The sequence below is a fragment of the Rhyacophila brunnea genome, unplaced genomic scaffold (genome assembly GCF_057557595.1).
Source record: "Rhyacophila brunnea isolate RB1 unplaced genomic scaffold, BYU_Rbru_1.0 scaffold_6, whole genome shotgun sequence".
NCBI classification, from domain to species: domain Eukaryota; kingdom Metazoa; phylum Arthropoda; class Insecta; order Trichoptera; family Rhyacophilidae; genus Rhyacophila; species Rhyacophila brunnea.
In genome coordinates this window covers 6,461,020-6,479,825 of record NW_028233276.1, presented here as the reverse complement: position 1 = coordinate 6,479,825, position 18,806 = coordinate 6,461,020, and the positions used below count along the sequence as shown (strand labels likewise).

Sequence of the window (18,806 nt, the reverse complement as noted above, 5' to 3'; positions counted from 1 at the left end):
ATTGACCATGATGCGAATAGTCCACACAATAATTCAGACAAAACTAATGTCACAGAAGTCGCTAAGGTTGTAAAATAACAATAGGCCGGACATGTCGGTCGGTTAGTGGATAACCGTTGGGAAAATACAGTAGTACCATACCACCCAGTGGTGATTTTCTTTGGCGTAACTGATTCGTCAGAAAATTTAAGATGAGGCCTACAACCAGTTCAGACAGTACAAATTTTGTTATAATTAAAAAAATATCTAAAAAAGATGCGTATTTCTACTCATTTTTTTTTTTAAATAACATCAATTTAGATTTCACAAAACAAATGCTCAGAAAAGTATCATTCAACAATGTTAAAACCAGTGATGTCCCATGCAAGTAGGCAGATCATGCGTTGCTAAGAATTATTATAGAAATAAAAATTATACGTTTGTAGTTCAGCGTCACATATTGTATTGGAGTTGTAGTATAGATGGCCATATTGTATTGAGATCAATTCATGACTGCATAAAACATTAGGTACGTACTTGGTAAGATAAGTAGACAAGTAAATTAGAAATACAATAATATCATATAAGTAATTCATATAAAATTCTAGTAGTTTCCTAAATATCAAGTATTTTTATTGAATATAATTAAATTGTAACATTATTTCCTGCAATACTTTTATTTATTTCAATGCTATACGGCCATCTCTTAACGGTACAACAGTTTATGAAATGTAATACGTACAATTTACATGTAACCGTTATTTGTAAAAAAAAGGAGTAAAAAAGAAGGATATGTAATCAAATGCGATTAAACCATGTTTACATAATTTATATAAAAATAATTACAGGATAAAAAGAACTTTTTATGTACCACGTTTTTAAATTTTCTGTTGAATCATATAAAATTGACAATTCTATGTATTAATAATTAAGGACAAATAAGGCAATTGTCAACAAATCATTTTTTGCTATTTTGCAACAAACAAAAAAAGCAACCAATAATATTGGATTGGATTAGGGATTTCTTCCGAAATAACTTTTCATACAAAACAGAATTAACTGAAAATGAATTCAATTCTACTTAAAGATGGCTAAAAGTATTAAAATAATGCATTGGAATCGTGTTCTGATATATTCTAAAAGTTTCAAATGTCTAGTTAGTCGGGAAGTTAGTTAAAAATCGATTGCAAGATTTGTACTGGATAAACAACCACCGAACAAACAAGAATACGAGCTAAGAAAAACGTGGTAAAAAAATTTGTATTTATAAAATCTTTTAATTGCATGAATTTATTAAGTTCGATTGTTGTTTTTAATTGTAGGGGGGCTCTACGTCACTCTACGGCAGCAAAGAACTAAGAATCGAAAAGGGTGAAAATAGTTATGGGAAGAAGTTATGATGACGATCTAACATGAAAATAGTTTTCCTTCGACTCTGTGCCCAGTTTTTCTTAATGCAGTCGTATTTCAATGACATGTACGTCTGCCGAAACACTTGAAACTTGAAATGATTTAAGGGCAATCTTTGAAAGTTCCAAGTGGATGCTACTTTCATGATAATAATTTCCAAAAACATAATGGGTACGCAGTGCCAGGCTATTCCGAAGGCAAATAATGAGTCCGCGTCTTTACAAAATGCCACCGCACAGCACTCGAGATAATCCGGCGGCTTGAGAATTTCCAGTTGGCAATGTTGAATGTCAGCGCACTTGACATTCACGAAGATGGCTTACTTACGTCAGTTTTAATTTTTAATGGTACGTACGTAATAATATTTAGAAGACCAGCCTCACAAATTCGACTTATCACTGATTTATAATGACAAGTTAATGCAAAGGAATAAGATAATGGAAATTCATTTATATTAATTAATACATAATGGTAGAACACAAGAGTAATCGTATTAGGACATGCCTTTAGATAAATTCAGATAGATTTGATACGCACATAATTCATGAATTCGTAAAGTATTCGGGTGCATTCAATAGCCAGCATATTAAATTATACCTTGCACCGAATAAATTGAACCTCATTAACCCCAATTAATAAAAACGAAATAATAACAAAATTCTCTATGTTACAGTGGCGAAGGGTGGAGGTAGGCTGTTAAGATCCGCCATTAATAGTGCACACTAAAAATTGTCAATCATACGTATTTGTTTTCATTGAACTAAGATTTCAATTTACAGATGGTGTTTTTGAAATTCAATTAAACCCTGCTAAAACCAAACCATAACAGATAAAAATACTCATATATCTATAAAATATCTAAAAGTATGCCATTAAGGGGGGACATGGACAGCGTAGGTTAAAATGGAGCTTTTGTTCTATTTTCAAAGCATGATCCTGGACATACCTTAAACGTTGTATATAATCTATTTATATAATTTTGAAGCCTTATTATCCTTTAAATTAAACCTAATAACCTAACCTAAATATTACCTAACCGATTTTTTTAAACGGTACATGTTCAAACACGCGCGTTAACATCATTTTAGTCCCTACTTCAATTATAGTTTGTCAATTTATGGCTACGGCCGTATGTTGTAGCTTAACCACTGGGGAATGCCAAAATAAATGGCGTATTTCAAAAAAACACTACCTTATTCTTAGGTCAATAATTATTATATAAAGCAATCATTATTCGTAGGATGTTTATCACACTTGAATGATCAAAAACATAGCTTATAATTAGTATCTTTAGAATCATCTTCAAATGTGTTAATCTTGCCCATTTTTTGAATAATAAAATGCCTAATTCTTGTCAAATTTGGGATCACAGAGATTATCAATATAATTTTTTATGGTAAATATTTCACTATATTAATGTCGATATAAATAAATTATACTGATGGTTTTATAAATGCGTTTAAAAATTAATAAATGTAAAAAATCTTAACACCACTGCACAGTTATGTACTGAAATATGACTATATTCTAGATTATTAGAGCGAGAGGTTTAAAAGAATGCTATTTTATGTAATAAAAATACTTTATGCAGTCATCAAATGATTGCTTTATAATAATTATTGACCTAAGAATAAGGTAGTGTTTTTTTGAAATACGCCATTTATTTTGGCATTCCCCAGTGGTTAAGCTACAACATACGGCCGTAGCCATAAATTGACAAACTATAATTGAAGTAGGGACTAAAATGATGTTAACGCGCGTGTTTGAACATGTACCGTTTAAAAAAATCGGTTAGGTAATATTTATGTTAGGTTATTAGGTTTAATATAAAGGATAATAAGGCTTAAAAATTATATAAATAGATTATCTACAACGTTTAAGGTATGTCCAGGATCATGCTTTGAAAATAGAACAAAAGCTCCATTTTGACCTACGCTGAGCATGTCCCCCCTTAATGTGCATTATTTATTTCGGATCTTAACAGCCTACCTCCACCCTTCACCATTGCTATGTTAGTATGAATGGTCCACCTATCGGAGCCTCGGAGGCACCTAACCGAAAAATACGAAGCTTGCAATTTGCGACGAGTCGAGAGATCGAGCATCAATATTGTCCGCTAATTTGTAGGAGCCCTTGGGATCGGAGAGCAAACTGAATAAAACCAATGAAAATCAATGTTCAAAATTAGACAATTGTGCGAATTTCTATGAGAGTAGCGGAACAAATTTATCGATACTCTTTTCCAACATCCCAATGCAAATCAAAATTTCTATGGTCAATGAGAACTTACCCAGCAAAGCTTCTTTGGCAACCGGTGCTGGGCAATCTACGTAGTGATGTGTTAGCCAAGCTATACTCAGCGATAACCACGTGATGTCAGCAACCATTATAACTGAAAATTAAAAAAACAACATTATTATTAACAAATTAAAATAATGCAGTAGGTATTCTAAGCCAAAATATCATGTCTGCAATTTAAAACGCTATGTACCGTATAGCAGTGATTCACAAACGCCGGTCCGCAAAAAAAATCTTCCGGCCCACAATAGTATTGTTGTCTATTTTAAAATACATATTATGTCAAATATTTCAAGCAAATCGTCATTACCTTGGTGTTAAGACATAAAAAATAAATATTGCCTATGTTTTGGATATCATTAAAATCATTTAAATTATTGTGTGGATATTCGACTATATATTCATATGAGAAAACTTCTTCAGCCATTCCAGTAATAAAAATTAAATAGAGAAACCGAATGAATGTCAATGCAGCGCTTTGTGTCTCCGAAACAATTCTGGAGCTACGTTAATCAACTATTCCATCTAAGATGATGCAGTAGCAAATTTCATCTTAACAATTAACATTAACAATTTATCTACAGATCACCTTCTAACTATTATTGTTAACAATACAATTTTCATGGTAGGTACCTATACATTGTTTTGTGTTCACAATCAGACTTATATATATCTGTTATATCTATCAGACGTTACAAATACAAGATTTAAAAACTAAAAAATAAAATAGGTACTATCTAAAAAATAGTTTTTAGTCTAAAAAGGTTGGATATTTTCGCGAAAATATGTGTCTTTGCCCGGGATGTTTAGTTTCGCAGTTATGATTTTGAACTTATGTAATGGTACGTCTTAAGTGTTATATTTAAAAGAACAATGAATTTTTTGATTCCAAGTGATTTTTCAATACCCAAAATGAAGTATTTTCTTCTTTCGACCATGTCCGATCCTAATAGGATCATATGGGCCTCCAAAGAGTAGATGTTTGCATTGACAGATTTTGTTTTTTTACGAGAAATGGATGTCAGCCACTTGCTCATCCTATTAGGTCCAAACCCTGACACACACAAATTGAAAAACAATATGTGTACTTGCCAGAACCAGGATTCAAACCTGGGACCCACGGCGTTATAGTCCAACGCTTAAGCCGCGCGACCACCGTGGGCGTAAGCAAGTATAGGCACCTAATAACAATTTAATTTGTTTTATTCAAACAAAAAATAATCAATCATCCATTCTTATTATGGAATCAGTTTATAAATTGCACTAGAAACGGCTACATTGTCATAAAAATAATATAGCACAATCATACCATTCTACCCTGATAGATGTTGTCACTTATTATATCCGTTGTACTTTTTTTCATTGCCGATGCCGAGAGCTTTGACTATCTTCGATCATATTATTCAGCGGCATTTATTTTGTGTTCTCTGTCTGACTAATTTGGTAGTAGCCGCCATCGAATCTGAAAATACTCCACCGTATTTGGTAACCTTGCAAGTTCGAGGGCGCCAGCGGTTAGTTGTGAACTAACGAGTGTGTAGGTAGGTACCTACTATTAAAATTTGCCGTATTGATAGTGAATTTTCCTTACCGCCTCTAACGTAGATGAGCTTCTGGATGGGCGCGCGAGGTGATGCATCCAGGATGCTGCCCCGCAAGGAAACCATGCACATCGCTAGTTCGGTTAGAGCTGACACTGCAAAAAATAAATAACATGACGTTATTACCATCAAATAAAATGTAATATAATATGTAGAAAAGTAGCAATACAATATAATACGACAATCTATTTGTAAAACAACGTTGACATCAGACGTTTTCAATTTTCGTTTTGAATTTATTTCTCAGTAGAAGCAAGGTAGCATTATTAACATAACCTGTACATATATTTATGTGAGACAAATATTAAGTACTAGATAAATGTTATAACACACACGGTGGCCGCGCGGCTTAAGCGTTGGACTATAAAGCCGTGGAACCCAGGTTCGAATCCTGGGTCTGGCAAGTACACATATTGTTTTTCAATTTGTGTGTGTCAGGGTATGGACCTAATAGGTTGAGCAAGTGGCTGACATCCATTTCTCGTAAAAAAACAAAATCTGTCAATACAAACCTCCACTCTGTGGAGGCCCATATGATCTTATCAGGATCGGACATGGTCGAAAAAAAAATGTTATAAATAATCATGAATATCGAATAAAGGAGCCAAGTAAAGATCAATTATTTTTAAAAGTTCAGTATTAACACGATAATACAGGTGTATATATTTAAAAAGAGCAACTCTATCGCTAAAATGTATCAATAGGTACACTTTTTTTTCGAATTTAGATTCTTTGGTATCTATATTAAAGATACCGGTACATTTTCTTTTGATATGACATCCTTATGACGGTGATCGAACATTGAATCGATTAATGGAAAATTAACATTAAATATTAAGCAATGCTCACCGACTAGCACAACCATGTGCCCGCAGAGCAGTTTGAGAAGCTGCGGAGCGCAGGGAGGACCGTTGACAGGTGCCCAAACGCCGAGCACACCACCGATGCAAAAGCACCTGAAAATAAACAAGATAACATATATTATAAAAAATGTAAACGAAACCTAATAATACATTAATTAAACACAATGAGTACTCAAAGAGCTTAAAGCTATAAAGAAAAGGTTCATATTTCAGAAAGATAGTATTGTTATTAAATTGGTAATACATAATAATAAATATTCTCCACATTGGCAACACTTTTCAATGACAATCGTAAAAATTACTTTTTGCGATTGTTCATTTCAATAATATTGACCGATTGAAGATGTCTTTATGATGAAAACAGGCATGGAATAAATAAAATTGAGTGCATGGTACAAACCATTAAATACTATAATAACCGTTGTAAGTATTTGATTCTCAATTATTTTGAATACGAATTTATGACTAAATTATAATATTATAGTTAGGTGGCATATCGAGTGTACTTTGTAATTTTCATTTCTAAGCCAGTTAGCTTGGAGAAAAAAGGTTGGGATTCTCGGCAGTATTGTGGGAAGGAGTGATGCCTGTATTTATTTAGTGTAATTATTTCAAAATTAAAGTTAAAATATTTAACCTTTAAATAAAGATTCGACAACGGCTCATTTATCTGTTTAAAGGTCATAACATAACTAAGTGACAAAGTGAATAATAAATTCGTAAAATCAAAACCGCTTAAATATGTACTTAGTGGCGTGTTAGGTATCAAGTAAAATTCACAAATAATTAATCTCGATTTTCAGAGATACCTATTTCATTTAAATTGTAAGTTCCCATAATTTCTTTATTAAATTAATTTAATATTTAAGTGTCATGTGCCGAGTATAAAAATATTTAATAAGTTTCAAGAAAAACGAGCATGGAGTAGTCAACGTTTTGAATTAAATAATTAAATATGAATAATAGTGAAAAAAATCAAAATAATATACCTATTAGGCAATGAATGGATCAAAATCAATGAAAATCTTAATATTTTAAATTTAAAATTAAATTAAAATTTATTTATCTTACATATCATTATACCAAACGTGACAACACAGAAATTTTAAGCATTCACAACATGACATAAAAATAAATAAAAGAAGTGTTAATTATATTTAAACAAAACACAGAATTATAAAAGACTACATGGAAATATACCGAGTGAGCTAAGCCCTATTTAAATAATATGTACATATACATATATAAAATAGCATCCACCAAGACTTACTCTCACGCAAGTGAACTATATCAATATTCAAAAGGATTTCATTGAATACAGTTATTTCCATCAGGAGTTTAGTACAATATTCCATAAAGAATACATATGTTTAAAAAAAAAGACACAGTTTACAATAACAAAGTATTTCCATTTTTTTTTTTAATTGTTGAGGTATTTAAACAGTAGGTATTTTGGCAAACGACTCAATATGTTTAAACAGTTTTTTTACAGAGTATACTGGATGTGCGGTGGTATAACTTTAGGATTAACGAAGAGATATGAGAGCCGACTAAGCAGCCTCTCATCACATCACATAGTGAAGAAACGACGTTGGACCTGGCTTGGTCACGTGCTATGGAAGTCTTAAGAGAATTTAGAACTGGCCGGCTTGCCTATTCTTCAAGTCGACTGGAAGGTCGCTAAATTTCATCCAGAGAGTGTATACGGCGGAGCTACAGGATACTGACATGCAACGTTCCCTCTATTTTTTATATTGTGTGTGTGTGTGTGTGGATCATCCAGGCATCTGAGCAGTGGCGTAACTAGGGTTGGTGTCACCCGGTGCGGTAAATGTACACCCCCCCCTCCACAAAAACACACCACATACTATTTTTCATTGAAACTTATATGTTTAAAGCATTTATTAATTTCAGTGATTATATATAATAATAACACTAAGGCATAAAGTCCACTAAAACGGGCTTGCGGGGCGCTCGCGCATATTCTATGTGAATCATTGAAAATACAACGTAATCAAATACGCCAGTGCACACTGGATTTGACGACGCATTGTGCCCGCCCGCCCCATGAGTTATCGTTTTGTGGCTTCTCAGGGGCACGAATTAACGAAAATACAACGTAGTCCATTCATTGAACACGGTAAACAAAATCACGCTCCTGGAAGCGTCGTCGATAGACGGGCGAGAAGGTTTTATTTAATAACAGTGAACTCTTTGTTTAGTTATTGCGTGTCCGATATTAATTACATGCCCCGAGAAATTTAATAATATTTTTATTGCTTTGTTATGAGAGACGCTGATAATAATAATTATTTTGTGCTCCTTGAGCCCCTTATTACATAGGTGAAGGGTAATGCGCGGGTGGGAGGGGGCCTACTTCGTAGAGAGCGCACCGAGCGCCGCTTTGGTGGGTTTTAAGCCTAACAACGATAATTTTTGAAGTTAATAAAAAAAAGTAGAAAAAAAATATTCGTTGATAAAATATATTAAAAACATTTTTTTTATATTTATATTAAATCTATATATTTGCACATTTGTGGTCAGTAATAAACACTAAAATACGTACATAACTACTTATCTTCTTTTCGTATACTTTGGCCCGCGATAAAACGGGACGGATATAGTTATCCCGCTCGACGTAAAATTTCACTTGCGTGCTCGCGTTAGTCGCAATTGACGGTCGCCTTCCGATAAATGAGTCGAAGAATTGTGCATGTGATGGTTTCGTGCATTCGAGCAAAACTAAAATCTGGCAAAGGAAATTTTCTTTTACAATATTTTTGTGTGATGACTGTGCGGGGGATGTAAATATGTGTGCGGACACATTTTGGTAGGTGTGCGCTCGCATATGCGCACAGTTTACAAGGAGCATTGCTGACATGGCCTGGGAAAATGCAAGACGACTGACGAGTGACAGAATTCTTGGAGCCGCCTTGTAGTCTCCATTATTATACTCCTACTAATGGTCAGACATGGTCGAAGAAAAATAAGTTGTTTTACATCTCTGATACCCTTAAAATATGTTATAAAATAGGAGATTTTGTAGGAATGTTATTATTGACATGTATGTTAAATCCGATATAATACGTGTCTGCATTTTTCCGATCGTGTCGTGTCGTTTTTATCGGTAAATCTACTATCTGATACGCGACCGACCGTACGGGAATATCCTAGGTCGTGATACAAAATACTCGTAATCGTCTCGTTTATGTTTTATACGTCGTTATGAATGAAAAAAGAAAAAGATAGAAGCTATGTCTTCTCTCACACCGATCGTGAAAATTGAGTGTCTATTTTCATGATGATGACCCACCCACTTTTTTGTAGGGTTACCAGATGTAGAAATGAAAAAAAGAGGATAATCTAATCTGACATCAATTGAAATGGAGGAATAAAAAATTAGAAATGTTAAAAGAAAACAAATCATTTTATATATAAACTCCCTATTATTGACAAGATTCATTAATTTAATAACAAATTCACATAATATTCTTAAACTGGTATTATGTGAGTATAAGCAGGGTCAATTAACTTACCCTTAAAGTTTGTTCCGCACCTTGTTAAAGGAAAATAACCCTATATGTTTATATTATGTATAGAAATACAAAAATTAAATTAACTTGTTTTAAGTAGGTACATAGTTCCCGAAAGCATTCAATATTTGTAAAAGATTTTTAAAATACACATCCATTATCGACGCTGCCTATGATGTTTGAATAACTTAATCTCTGACTTTTATACATTGAAGATTCAGAACATCTTGCAAATTTAGTAATATATAATATAGTTTAATTTATTAATATTGTCCTATAATATACTAGTATTCCTACTCAGCTTTTCCCAGATTTTTATCTGTGGCGTTTGTGTATTTCTACTGTTCCGTATTGCAAGCCATCTTACATTAAAAACTGTTATTTAAACAAATAATTTGTTATTTTTTGTTGTCTTGTCAAAAGTAGGTAGGTATATGACTTTTTATTCTGACTGTCCGTCTACTCGAATATAAAAATTATGTAAATGCGTCATAAATTAAAGTTTCTTTCTGATTCCATTTTATTGTTTTCTCTTGTGATAAATTTTATCATATCGTGATGGAAACTTTAAGTCATGAAAAATATGACACAGCGACCTGAAAATACTTGCGTTGATCTAGAAATCAACAGTAGTCAATTTCAATTCCAGATCCATATTTTAACGGGTCTAGGACGATTTGGCACGGCGAACTGGCCTCCGCCGATTGGCCTCCGGTAATTGGCCGCCGGTACAATCGGACGCCGACCCAATTGGCCTCCGGGACGATCGGACGCCGGTACAATCGGGCGCCGACCCAATTTGACACCGGCCCAACTGGCCACCGGGAGATTGGACGCCGCACGGCTGAATAAAATGCGCAAAGGAAAAGACCTACGTAACGACTTGGTAGAGAAAGTAGACGCGACACTTTAATATGCTTCTATCTACTTAGTGGTTGTATCTTATAATTGTTGGTCTTATATAATCTTATATGGTTGTATGCGCTTAACGTATTTTTATTATGATTAATAATAATTATTACTTATGCTTTATGCTGTTTATAAAAAGAAAAGAATTCTTTCCTTGTCATAACTTGAAGATGTGCATAATTAAGTGGTTTATTGTGTTTACCTATCTATTCATATTTAAAAAAAACAAATATTAATAATGAATTGGTTGGTTAAAATAATATCTTTCGGCGTTTTTTCGATTTCATGATATTATAATTGAACTTTATATGTGTACATAATCCGTAAATAAGTATTTTGAAGATTATGAAATTACAAACAATATAAGTAAGTAAACTACTTGAAAGGTACCTACATATTACATTATATATTATGTTGACAAAGCGAATTTGTAACTTTATTGGAAGTTTTAGTTATTTAAACACGATTTTGAATACTGAATAAGTCAATCCTCCCAAGTAATCGTTTTATACCTTATCATATTATAGGTTACCCAGTTTGGGGGTATCCATAATTTTACAAATAACATGTTTTTATTTGATGTAAAGTTAAAAATCCATACCTACCTAATAATTAGTTAATGGATATCTACAGTTTTTTTAAATTGTTTTATTTATAAAAAAATTGACAATTAGGTACCGTTTTATTGTTAAAGGTTTTCAAATTAACTTTCGCATAGAATTCTTAAATCATTGGTTTTGTATGGCAATTAATTATATAATATAATTCATATTATTTATTGTATCTAATACCTCATAAGTAATGTATTTATATTCTTTATAAATATATAGGTTATTAAGTAATAGGCCTACTTGGAGTTATACAAAAACTATCGGACGTATTGAGACATTTTGTAGTTGTGAAAGAGTCCATTATAATATGCAATTGGATTTCTACAACCATAATCCTGTATATTTTTTAAATACGGTTATCAGCACCTTTAAATGATTGTATTTCTGAGGCCTTTCCTTGTTCATTACATTAGAATCTACTAAATAAATAATATATATACCTCAGAGGCAGACGGCGGCAACTGCCATATTCTCAATTTAGATTAGAGAAAAAAACAATTTATATTTTTGATGAATGCCTATAACTAATAAGAACTAAAAACATAAACAAAAGGCGATCATCTTTTTGGTAAATTTAATTCATTAAAGCACTGTTAGAATATTTAAAAAAAATTAAACGTTAAATTAAATTTAGAATATAAACTAAATTATTATTAAAATAAGCAGTAATAATTAGCATCATATTGCCTCTAAATAGCCCATCATTCCGACACATTGTCTTGATCCCAAAGTCAACCGACAAGAACTTGGCAATCATTTAGTTAGATAGTCACCACGATTGACTGTAGGACATTTTTATCAATTATTAAAAATGGTTTCATCTTAATTATTTTGTCAAAAACTCATTTCTGAAAAAAATGGAGTTGCATTAATCTGCTTCCGAAGAACAGGAATAACGTTATGGAATTATTATTCAATCGTGAATTTATCATAAGTGTCACAAATTTATATAAGTAATATTACACTGACACTGCCACAATGATCAAAGAAAATGTCTATGACGAGGATTATACATTTTTTTATTTTACGATTTTTAGTTTTTATGAAAATCTGCCCCGAAAATATACGAAAATATATTATGGTCTATGTATACAAAGGTAAATAATCATTAGGTATTTTTTAAACATCTCAAAATACTATTACTAAGTAGATAATGCAAAAGTTAAAAGCATTAACCCTACAGAATGCACCTAGATCAGTGATGGCGAGCCTGTGACACTAGTGTCACGCGAGATAATTTTTCATGGCACGCGAATGTTTTATTTTAAAAAGAGAAAAAACCTACAATAATTTAATAATATACAAGAAAGTTTTGCAAATAAATTAATGTTCCTATAAGTAAGTATATAATATTAAAAAATGATAACGACAGAGTAATGCGTGTTTTCTTCGGTGTTTAATATTATTTTTACCAATCGATGAAAGTCAGGCAAAAATGACAGATAAAAATATTCAACCAACAATGATGACAACTTGATGAAATTTATCGGAAGTCATTCAAATATAAACAGCTGCTTATTATTTTACCTCAAACATAATCGCTAAAAACGGAAAACCGCTTAGTGATAGGGAATATTATAATAATATGAAAGAAGCGTTGCTAAAATGCTTCCACGATCTCCTTGAAATTTTGAAAACAAGGAAAAAATTATTCAACAAATAAAAAATTAGCTTTCGGCTAGAAACACGGTGAAAATATAATTCGGGAACTTAATTATAATCTTTAAACTTTTTTAATAGCATTCTTAAAAACTGGTTTTCATCTTTTTCTCATGAAAAACTGCTCGGTGTGTCAGACAGTCGAAAAATTATAATAGGGAAATTTTGGCCGGCGTACGTAAAAAGGTTCGCCAACCCTGATCGAGATAATACTATTAAACCTATTTTTCTCCAAAAAAGGGGTTTTCAAACTGTGTTCACTCCTATAATTCTGTTTAATATAATATTTCTTTTATTGTGTTAACTGTCAATTCATGGTAGAAATGAATTGTATCATTGATTTAATTTAATAAAACGCATTTTTATCGTACTGACTAGACTAGCCACTGGGTGGACGAAACCGGTCGCAGTTATAAAGGTTCATCTGATTGGGTCATCGACATATTTAATTTAAATATTAAATTCTGTTCATTTCTACATATTAAGTCATAATTTGTGTTATGCTAATAATTATTTAATTTATAAATACGTGCTGCAATATAATCAGTTAATGTCGATTTAATGATTTATTTTCTTCCAAACTCAATAATTACCCAGTATAACCTAACTAAAAAAATACGACATCCAACAGGATTCGCGCCCAGACGCGTTATTGGTAATCGGCTTTTATATTTTAAATCAAAGTAGGTATTGAATTATCGATTTCGGGATCACTCCAGTGTTTTATAAATTATATTTTGCTGATATTTTTGTTTGGCTAGGTATAATGAATCTGGAAGAATCCACTGGATGGCCCTGCTCTTAGACTATTAGCCGATGAGTTAGGCATTTTTCGAAATTCTTGTCCTATTAAAAATATTTTAACGCTATTATAATATTTTGTATGATTTTCATGAAAATGACCAATCATTTTTAACCCCTGACTAATGATGTAGTTAGATTAGATTATTTTTAAATACCTGGGGCCTTAGCGCGTACCCAGGTATTTCCACAGGTAAATTAAAAATAATTCCCTATCACAAACATCGGCTTCCTAGTGATTTATATAATAGGTATTATATATTTCGACGTAGTTACACAAAAAAATACAACTCGTAAAAAATAAATAAAATAAAATCGAGTTGGCTTGAAAAACAGCCTTGGTCAGGTGACAGGTGGTGGTATTGACTATTGTTGTCAAAGAGGATATATAATTATTAAGTTTACCCTGTTACTTATTCCAATTCTTTATACTATTTTTGTTATATTAGGTATACGTATTCATATTCTGACAGTGAATTTGGACGTTTTTGACATTTTCATTTTTTGTGACATTTTCTTCAGAAATAAATATTTATCTTCTTCTTCTTACTAAGCCATCCCCTCGGAGGTCGGACACCATCAAGGTAATATTAGCTTTGTCATCTGCTACCTGGAATAGTTCAGTGGAGCTGCACTCGTACTAATCACGGAGGTTTTTAAGCCACGAAATGCGGCGCCGTCCTCTGCTACGCTTACTATTAATCTTTCCTTGAATGACAAGTTAGGGAATACTGTACTTTTGTCCTCTCATAATGTAGCCGAGGTACTGTAGTTTACTGGTTTTGATACTACGTAGAACTTCGTGGTCCTTCCATATTCGAGTAAGAACTTCAACATTTGTCACCCGGTCAGTCCAAGAAATTTTGAGGATGCGTCTATACAGCCACATCTCGAAAGCTTCAAATCTCCGTGACATCTCTTAGTATAGCGTCTATGATAATGTTTATAATAATGTATTAATGTTAGCTATACTATCTATCTTTCAACAAAAATATGTATTGATGAAATACACGTCATGTAAATTAAAGGTGAAATTTTTAACATATGAACATTTCGACTTAAATTAATATCTACTTCACTCTACTCCAGTTATTTTTAAAATAATGTAAAAAAATAAACCACACTATGAAAAAATATTCATTTACCTATGCACCATGCTGAATTTTTTAAGTCAACTTTTCTTGAAATCATCTAATGTGAGTTAGCGCGTTTTTATAAAATACGTTTAGTAATAAAAATGGAATAAGCAATTTTAAGTCGAAGATACCTACTACCTATTTCAAACGATGGTGTATTAATAATAATATACACCTACATACAAATCCGCTTTGTCAACATAATATATAATAAAGTAGGTACTGAATACGGTATAGTTTGCTAATAAATTAGGTATGTGGGTACCTTTCAAGTGGTTTACCTACTTATATTCTTTGTAATTTCATAATCTTCAAAATACTTATTTACGGATTATGTACACATATAAAGTTCAATTATAATAACATGAAATCGAAAAAACGCCGAAAGATATTATTTTAACCAACCAATTCATTATTAATATTTGTTTTTTTTTTAATATGAATAGGTAGGTAAACACAATAAACCACTTAATTATGCACATCTTCAAGTTCTGACGAGGAAAGAATTCTTTTCTTTTTATAAACAGCATAAAGCATAAGTAATAATAATTATTAATCATAATAAAAATACGTTAAGCGCAAAATATATTAGGTACAACCACTAAGTAGATAGAAGCATATTAAAGTGTCGCGTCTACTTTCTCTACCAAGTCGTTACGTAGGTCTTTTCCTTTGCGCATTTTATTCAGCCGTGCGGCGTCCAATCTCCCGGAGGCCAGTTGGGCCGGTGTCAAATTGGGTCGGCGCCCGATTGTACCGGCGTCCGATCGTCCCGGAGGCCAATTGGGTCGGCGTCCGATTGTACCGGCGGCCAATTACCGGAGGCCAATTGGCGGAGGCCAGTTCGCGGTGCCAAATCGTCCCATTCCCTATTTTAACTGCCGTTTCGGAGTCTCGTACAAGCATAATGACACATTTTAGTCTCACAATATAAACAATTTATTATTATATTTACCCATGTTGTTCGAATCAAGTCCTCAATATGTGTGCTTTTCATAAACTTTAATATATATCCACCAAAACACAGCCAGTCAAATAGGCGTATCAATATTTCAAAAGTTGACCACTATAATAAGATTTTAAGATGAATGGAGAGCATTATATTTTATTTGCGGAGGACACGTTATCCTTTAGAATACTTATGGTAACCCTATCTGCACCACACTACCATTGGCGAGCCGTACGTGATTTTATTTTATTTTTTGTGATAGAGATACCCAACATCATTTGAATTTCGATATAAACTCGCAAAGAAATCCGAATGAAATAAAGTTACTTCCAGCGAAACCCTAAGAAAGTTGTAGTTACGTCCACACATAATATGTGTCGGTGATTCTCAACTACGTGTTAGAAATAATGAAACCGATATTGCTGGCCACCGTAACTCAGGAGTAGTGAGATGTGCCGTTCATACTAGGAAGTATCCAGTTCGAACACTTTCTGGAAATGTTTCACTAAATAAAAATGTATGTTTTGATTGCAGATTATGTATTTTAATGATGTACTCTCCAACCTATTCTTTACATGTTCACTTTCCAAACAATTATTCGCATGAGAAATCTTGAGATAAATGAACATTGTTTTTAGTACAGAAAATAGCAATAGGGTAAATCAAGATATTTGGATCATAGGATAATCACTAGAAATTAAATCGATTTTCTTTAATGATGGTATTTTGGAAATTTTAAAATATTAGCCATATACAACATACATATTACCAAGCCATAATTTTCCGATAATGCAGACAGTATCACATCACTACAGAAAAAAAATCTGCACCGTTGTGTCTACTAGTTAATTAAATTAAAAATACATTTAAAATTTTAAAAATTATATATATAAAATGTTTGTGTTTTATCGTAGTATATTCTTGGGTTTTCACCGTGTCTCCTTCTTCCTTCTTTACTCGACGTTTCGGGCTCGTTGCAGAGGCCATTATCAAGAGATATGTTTTATGATGAAATTTAGTGTAGGTATGTGAATGTAAACGTTGCTCTTAGAATGTCAAAAGGAATCCGATTATCTAAGAGCAAACGTTGCTCAGAGTAATCTGTCAATCATTACGACCGGGGATACCGGCTCGAATATTAGATTAGAGCAACGTTTACATTCACATACCTACACTACATTTCATCATAAAACATATCTCTTGATAATGGCCTCTGCAACGAGCCCGAAACGTCGAGTAAAGAAGGAAGAAGGAGACACGGTGAAAACCCAAGAATATACTACGATAAAAAACAACCGTGAAAGCCTCAAACATTATGTGTGTTTGATATCAAAATTTTATTAGCACATCGTATTTTATGAATAATTCTATCAGTAAAATGTAGTTTGATAAGTTCTTCAGAAGGTGCCAAAACGATTTCAAAAAAATCATACTTGTAAGATTTTTTTATTTATTTAAAAATGTCGATTTGTCTACGTGTATATGATTTTTTTTACTTATATCAATTTTTATGACCGCATAACGCATAGGTATACGCATTAAAAATTATCTTTATTTTACTTTAACATGACAATGATCCAAATAGCCCAGGTCTACCCTACATATTATTATAGGTACAATTCGAACAAACAATATTATCTGACAATTTTATTCATACACTAGTTTTGCGACGTCTTTTAACATTAGTTATTCTTCTTCTTCTGGCACCACAACTCAGTGTGTATCTTGACCTCTTACAGAATTCACTTCCAAGAAACCATGTCCCCAAGAAGCTACCACCATTCGATTTATTCGGAAATCGCGCTCAACATTATCCACTGCTGTCGACCAATACTGCCATTCTGCTTCCGAAATGTTCGATGGCCCAACCATCTGAGACGTCCGATCTTAATCGTTTTGGCAATATGCGGGTCATTATACAACTCATAGATTGAACTATTCTTTGTAAGCATATTTTTCTGTAACCTGACTGGCTATCATTTTTAGTACGAGTGATTGACTTTTACTATAATGAACGTCATTGATTACTTACAATACTTAAGAAAATCAAATGTCCATGAATCGTTGTTACTTGATAGTATCAATAGTTATACGTAGTATTTTCTGATCGCTGTTATAAAATAAAGATCTTTTATAATAAAAAATGTTATAAGAATTGATACCTGCCTACATTACAGCCGTGACCCGTGTCGTGGGAAAAGTTATATAAACCATTTTCACAGAGTGCTTTTCACGCGATGTTTACTGACTGGTCAATGGGGAATATATGCACGTATGCCTATTCGACCAAGTTATAGTTTTGCGATTTTTAAAAAATCACTACCGGCTTCTGGACTATATGATTATTATATACAAGATTGAAGAATGCAACAATATTTATTGAACATACTTAATCTGGACCAACCTCAGAAACCAGAAGCCTATAGCTCCCGCAAATCGTGTGGTTTCAATATATTAAATTTAAAAAATGTACAACTGATGGTCGCCGAATTGGTTACCAACCGTACTTACTATAATTTTCATTTCACGAAAAAATTTAAAATACTATAATTATACGCGAAATATGCCAAAATACCATGATTTTGAATAATTCAAGGCGAAAAGTGTTCTTGTACTACAGGTTTTTCAGAAATACTGTATTTTATATACGTACCTATCTTTATATTTCTAGTTTTTTTTCTAAAAACTATATTTTTATATTATTTCAAATCATTATGATGTAAATTTTAAATTAATTCAAATAAAATCACATACAAGTCAATACCAAAGACGTTAAAGAGACGGGGCCTAAATAATAAATATTATATGAAACTGAACAAAAGTAAACTTATTAATTAAGTCATGCTGTATTACAGATTCGTTTGAAGCAATTTCACATTGTTGTACTCTGATGTGTATTTGCTAGAGCTACACTGAGATAAAATGCCTGGAATTAGTGTCACAAGCGTAAAACAAATTAATTCTCCCATGAACAATCACAAATTATATTTTTAATAAACCATTTCTTTTATTCAACGACTAATTCACAAGATTTGAGAATGTAACATTCTACATATT

At 32.4% G+C, this 18,806-nt stretch overlaps 1 protein-coding gene across 4 annotated transcripts in view; it reads right to left on the bottom strand.

The window, feature by feature from the left end:
- The window catches only part of inaE (inactivation no afterpotential E), a 175,381-nt gene that overhangs the window by 83,044 nt on the left and 73,531 nt on the right, over window positions 1–18,806 (bottom strand). For all 4 annotated transcript variants that reach the window (XM_085956831.1, XM_085956830.1, XM_085956828.1 and 1 more), the window contains 3 exons: window positions 6,138–6,244; window positions 5,279–5,383; window positions 3,680–3,781 (listed from right to left, as the gene is read on the bottom strand). In XM_085956831.1, coding sequence (XP_085812957.1) covers window positions 3,680–3,781; window positions 5,279–5,383; window positions 6,138–6,244 — 314 coding nt within the window. The remainder of the gene's footprint in view (window positions 1–3,679; window positions 3,782–5,278; window positions 5,384–6,137; window positions 6,245–18,806) is intronic.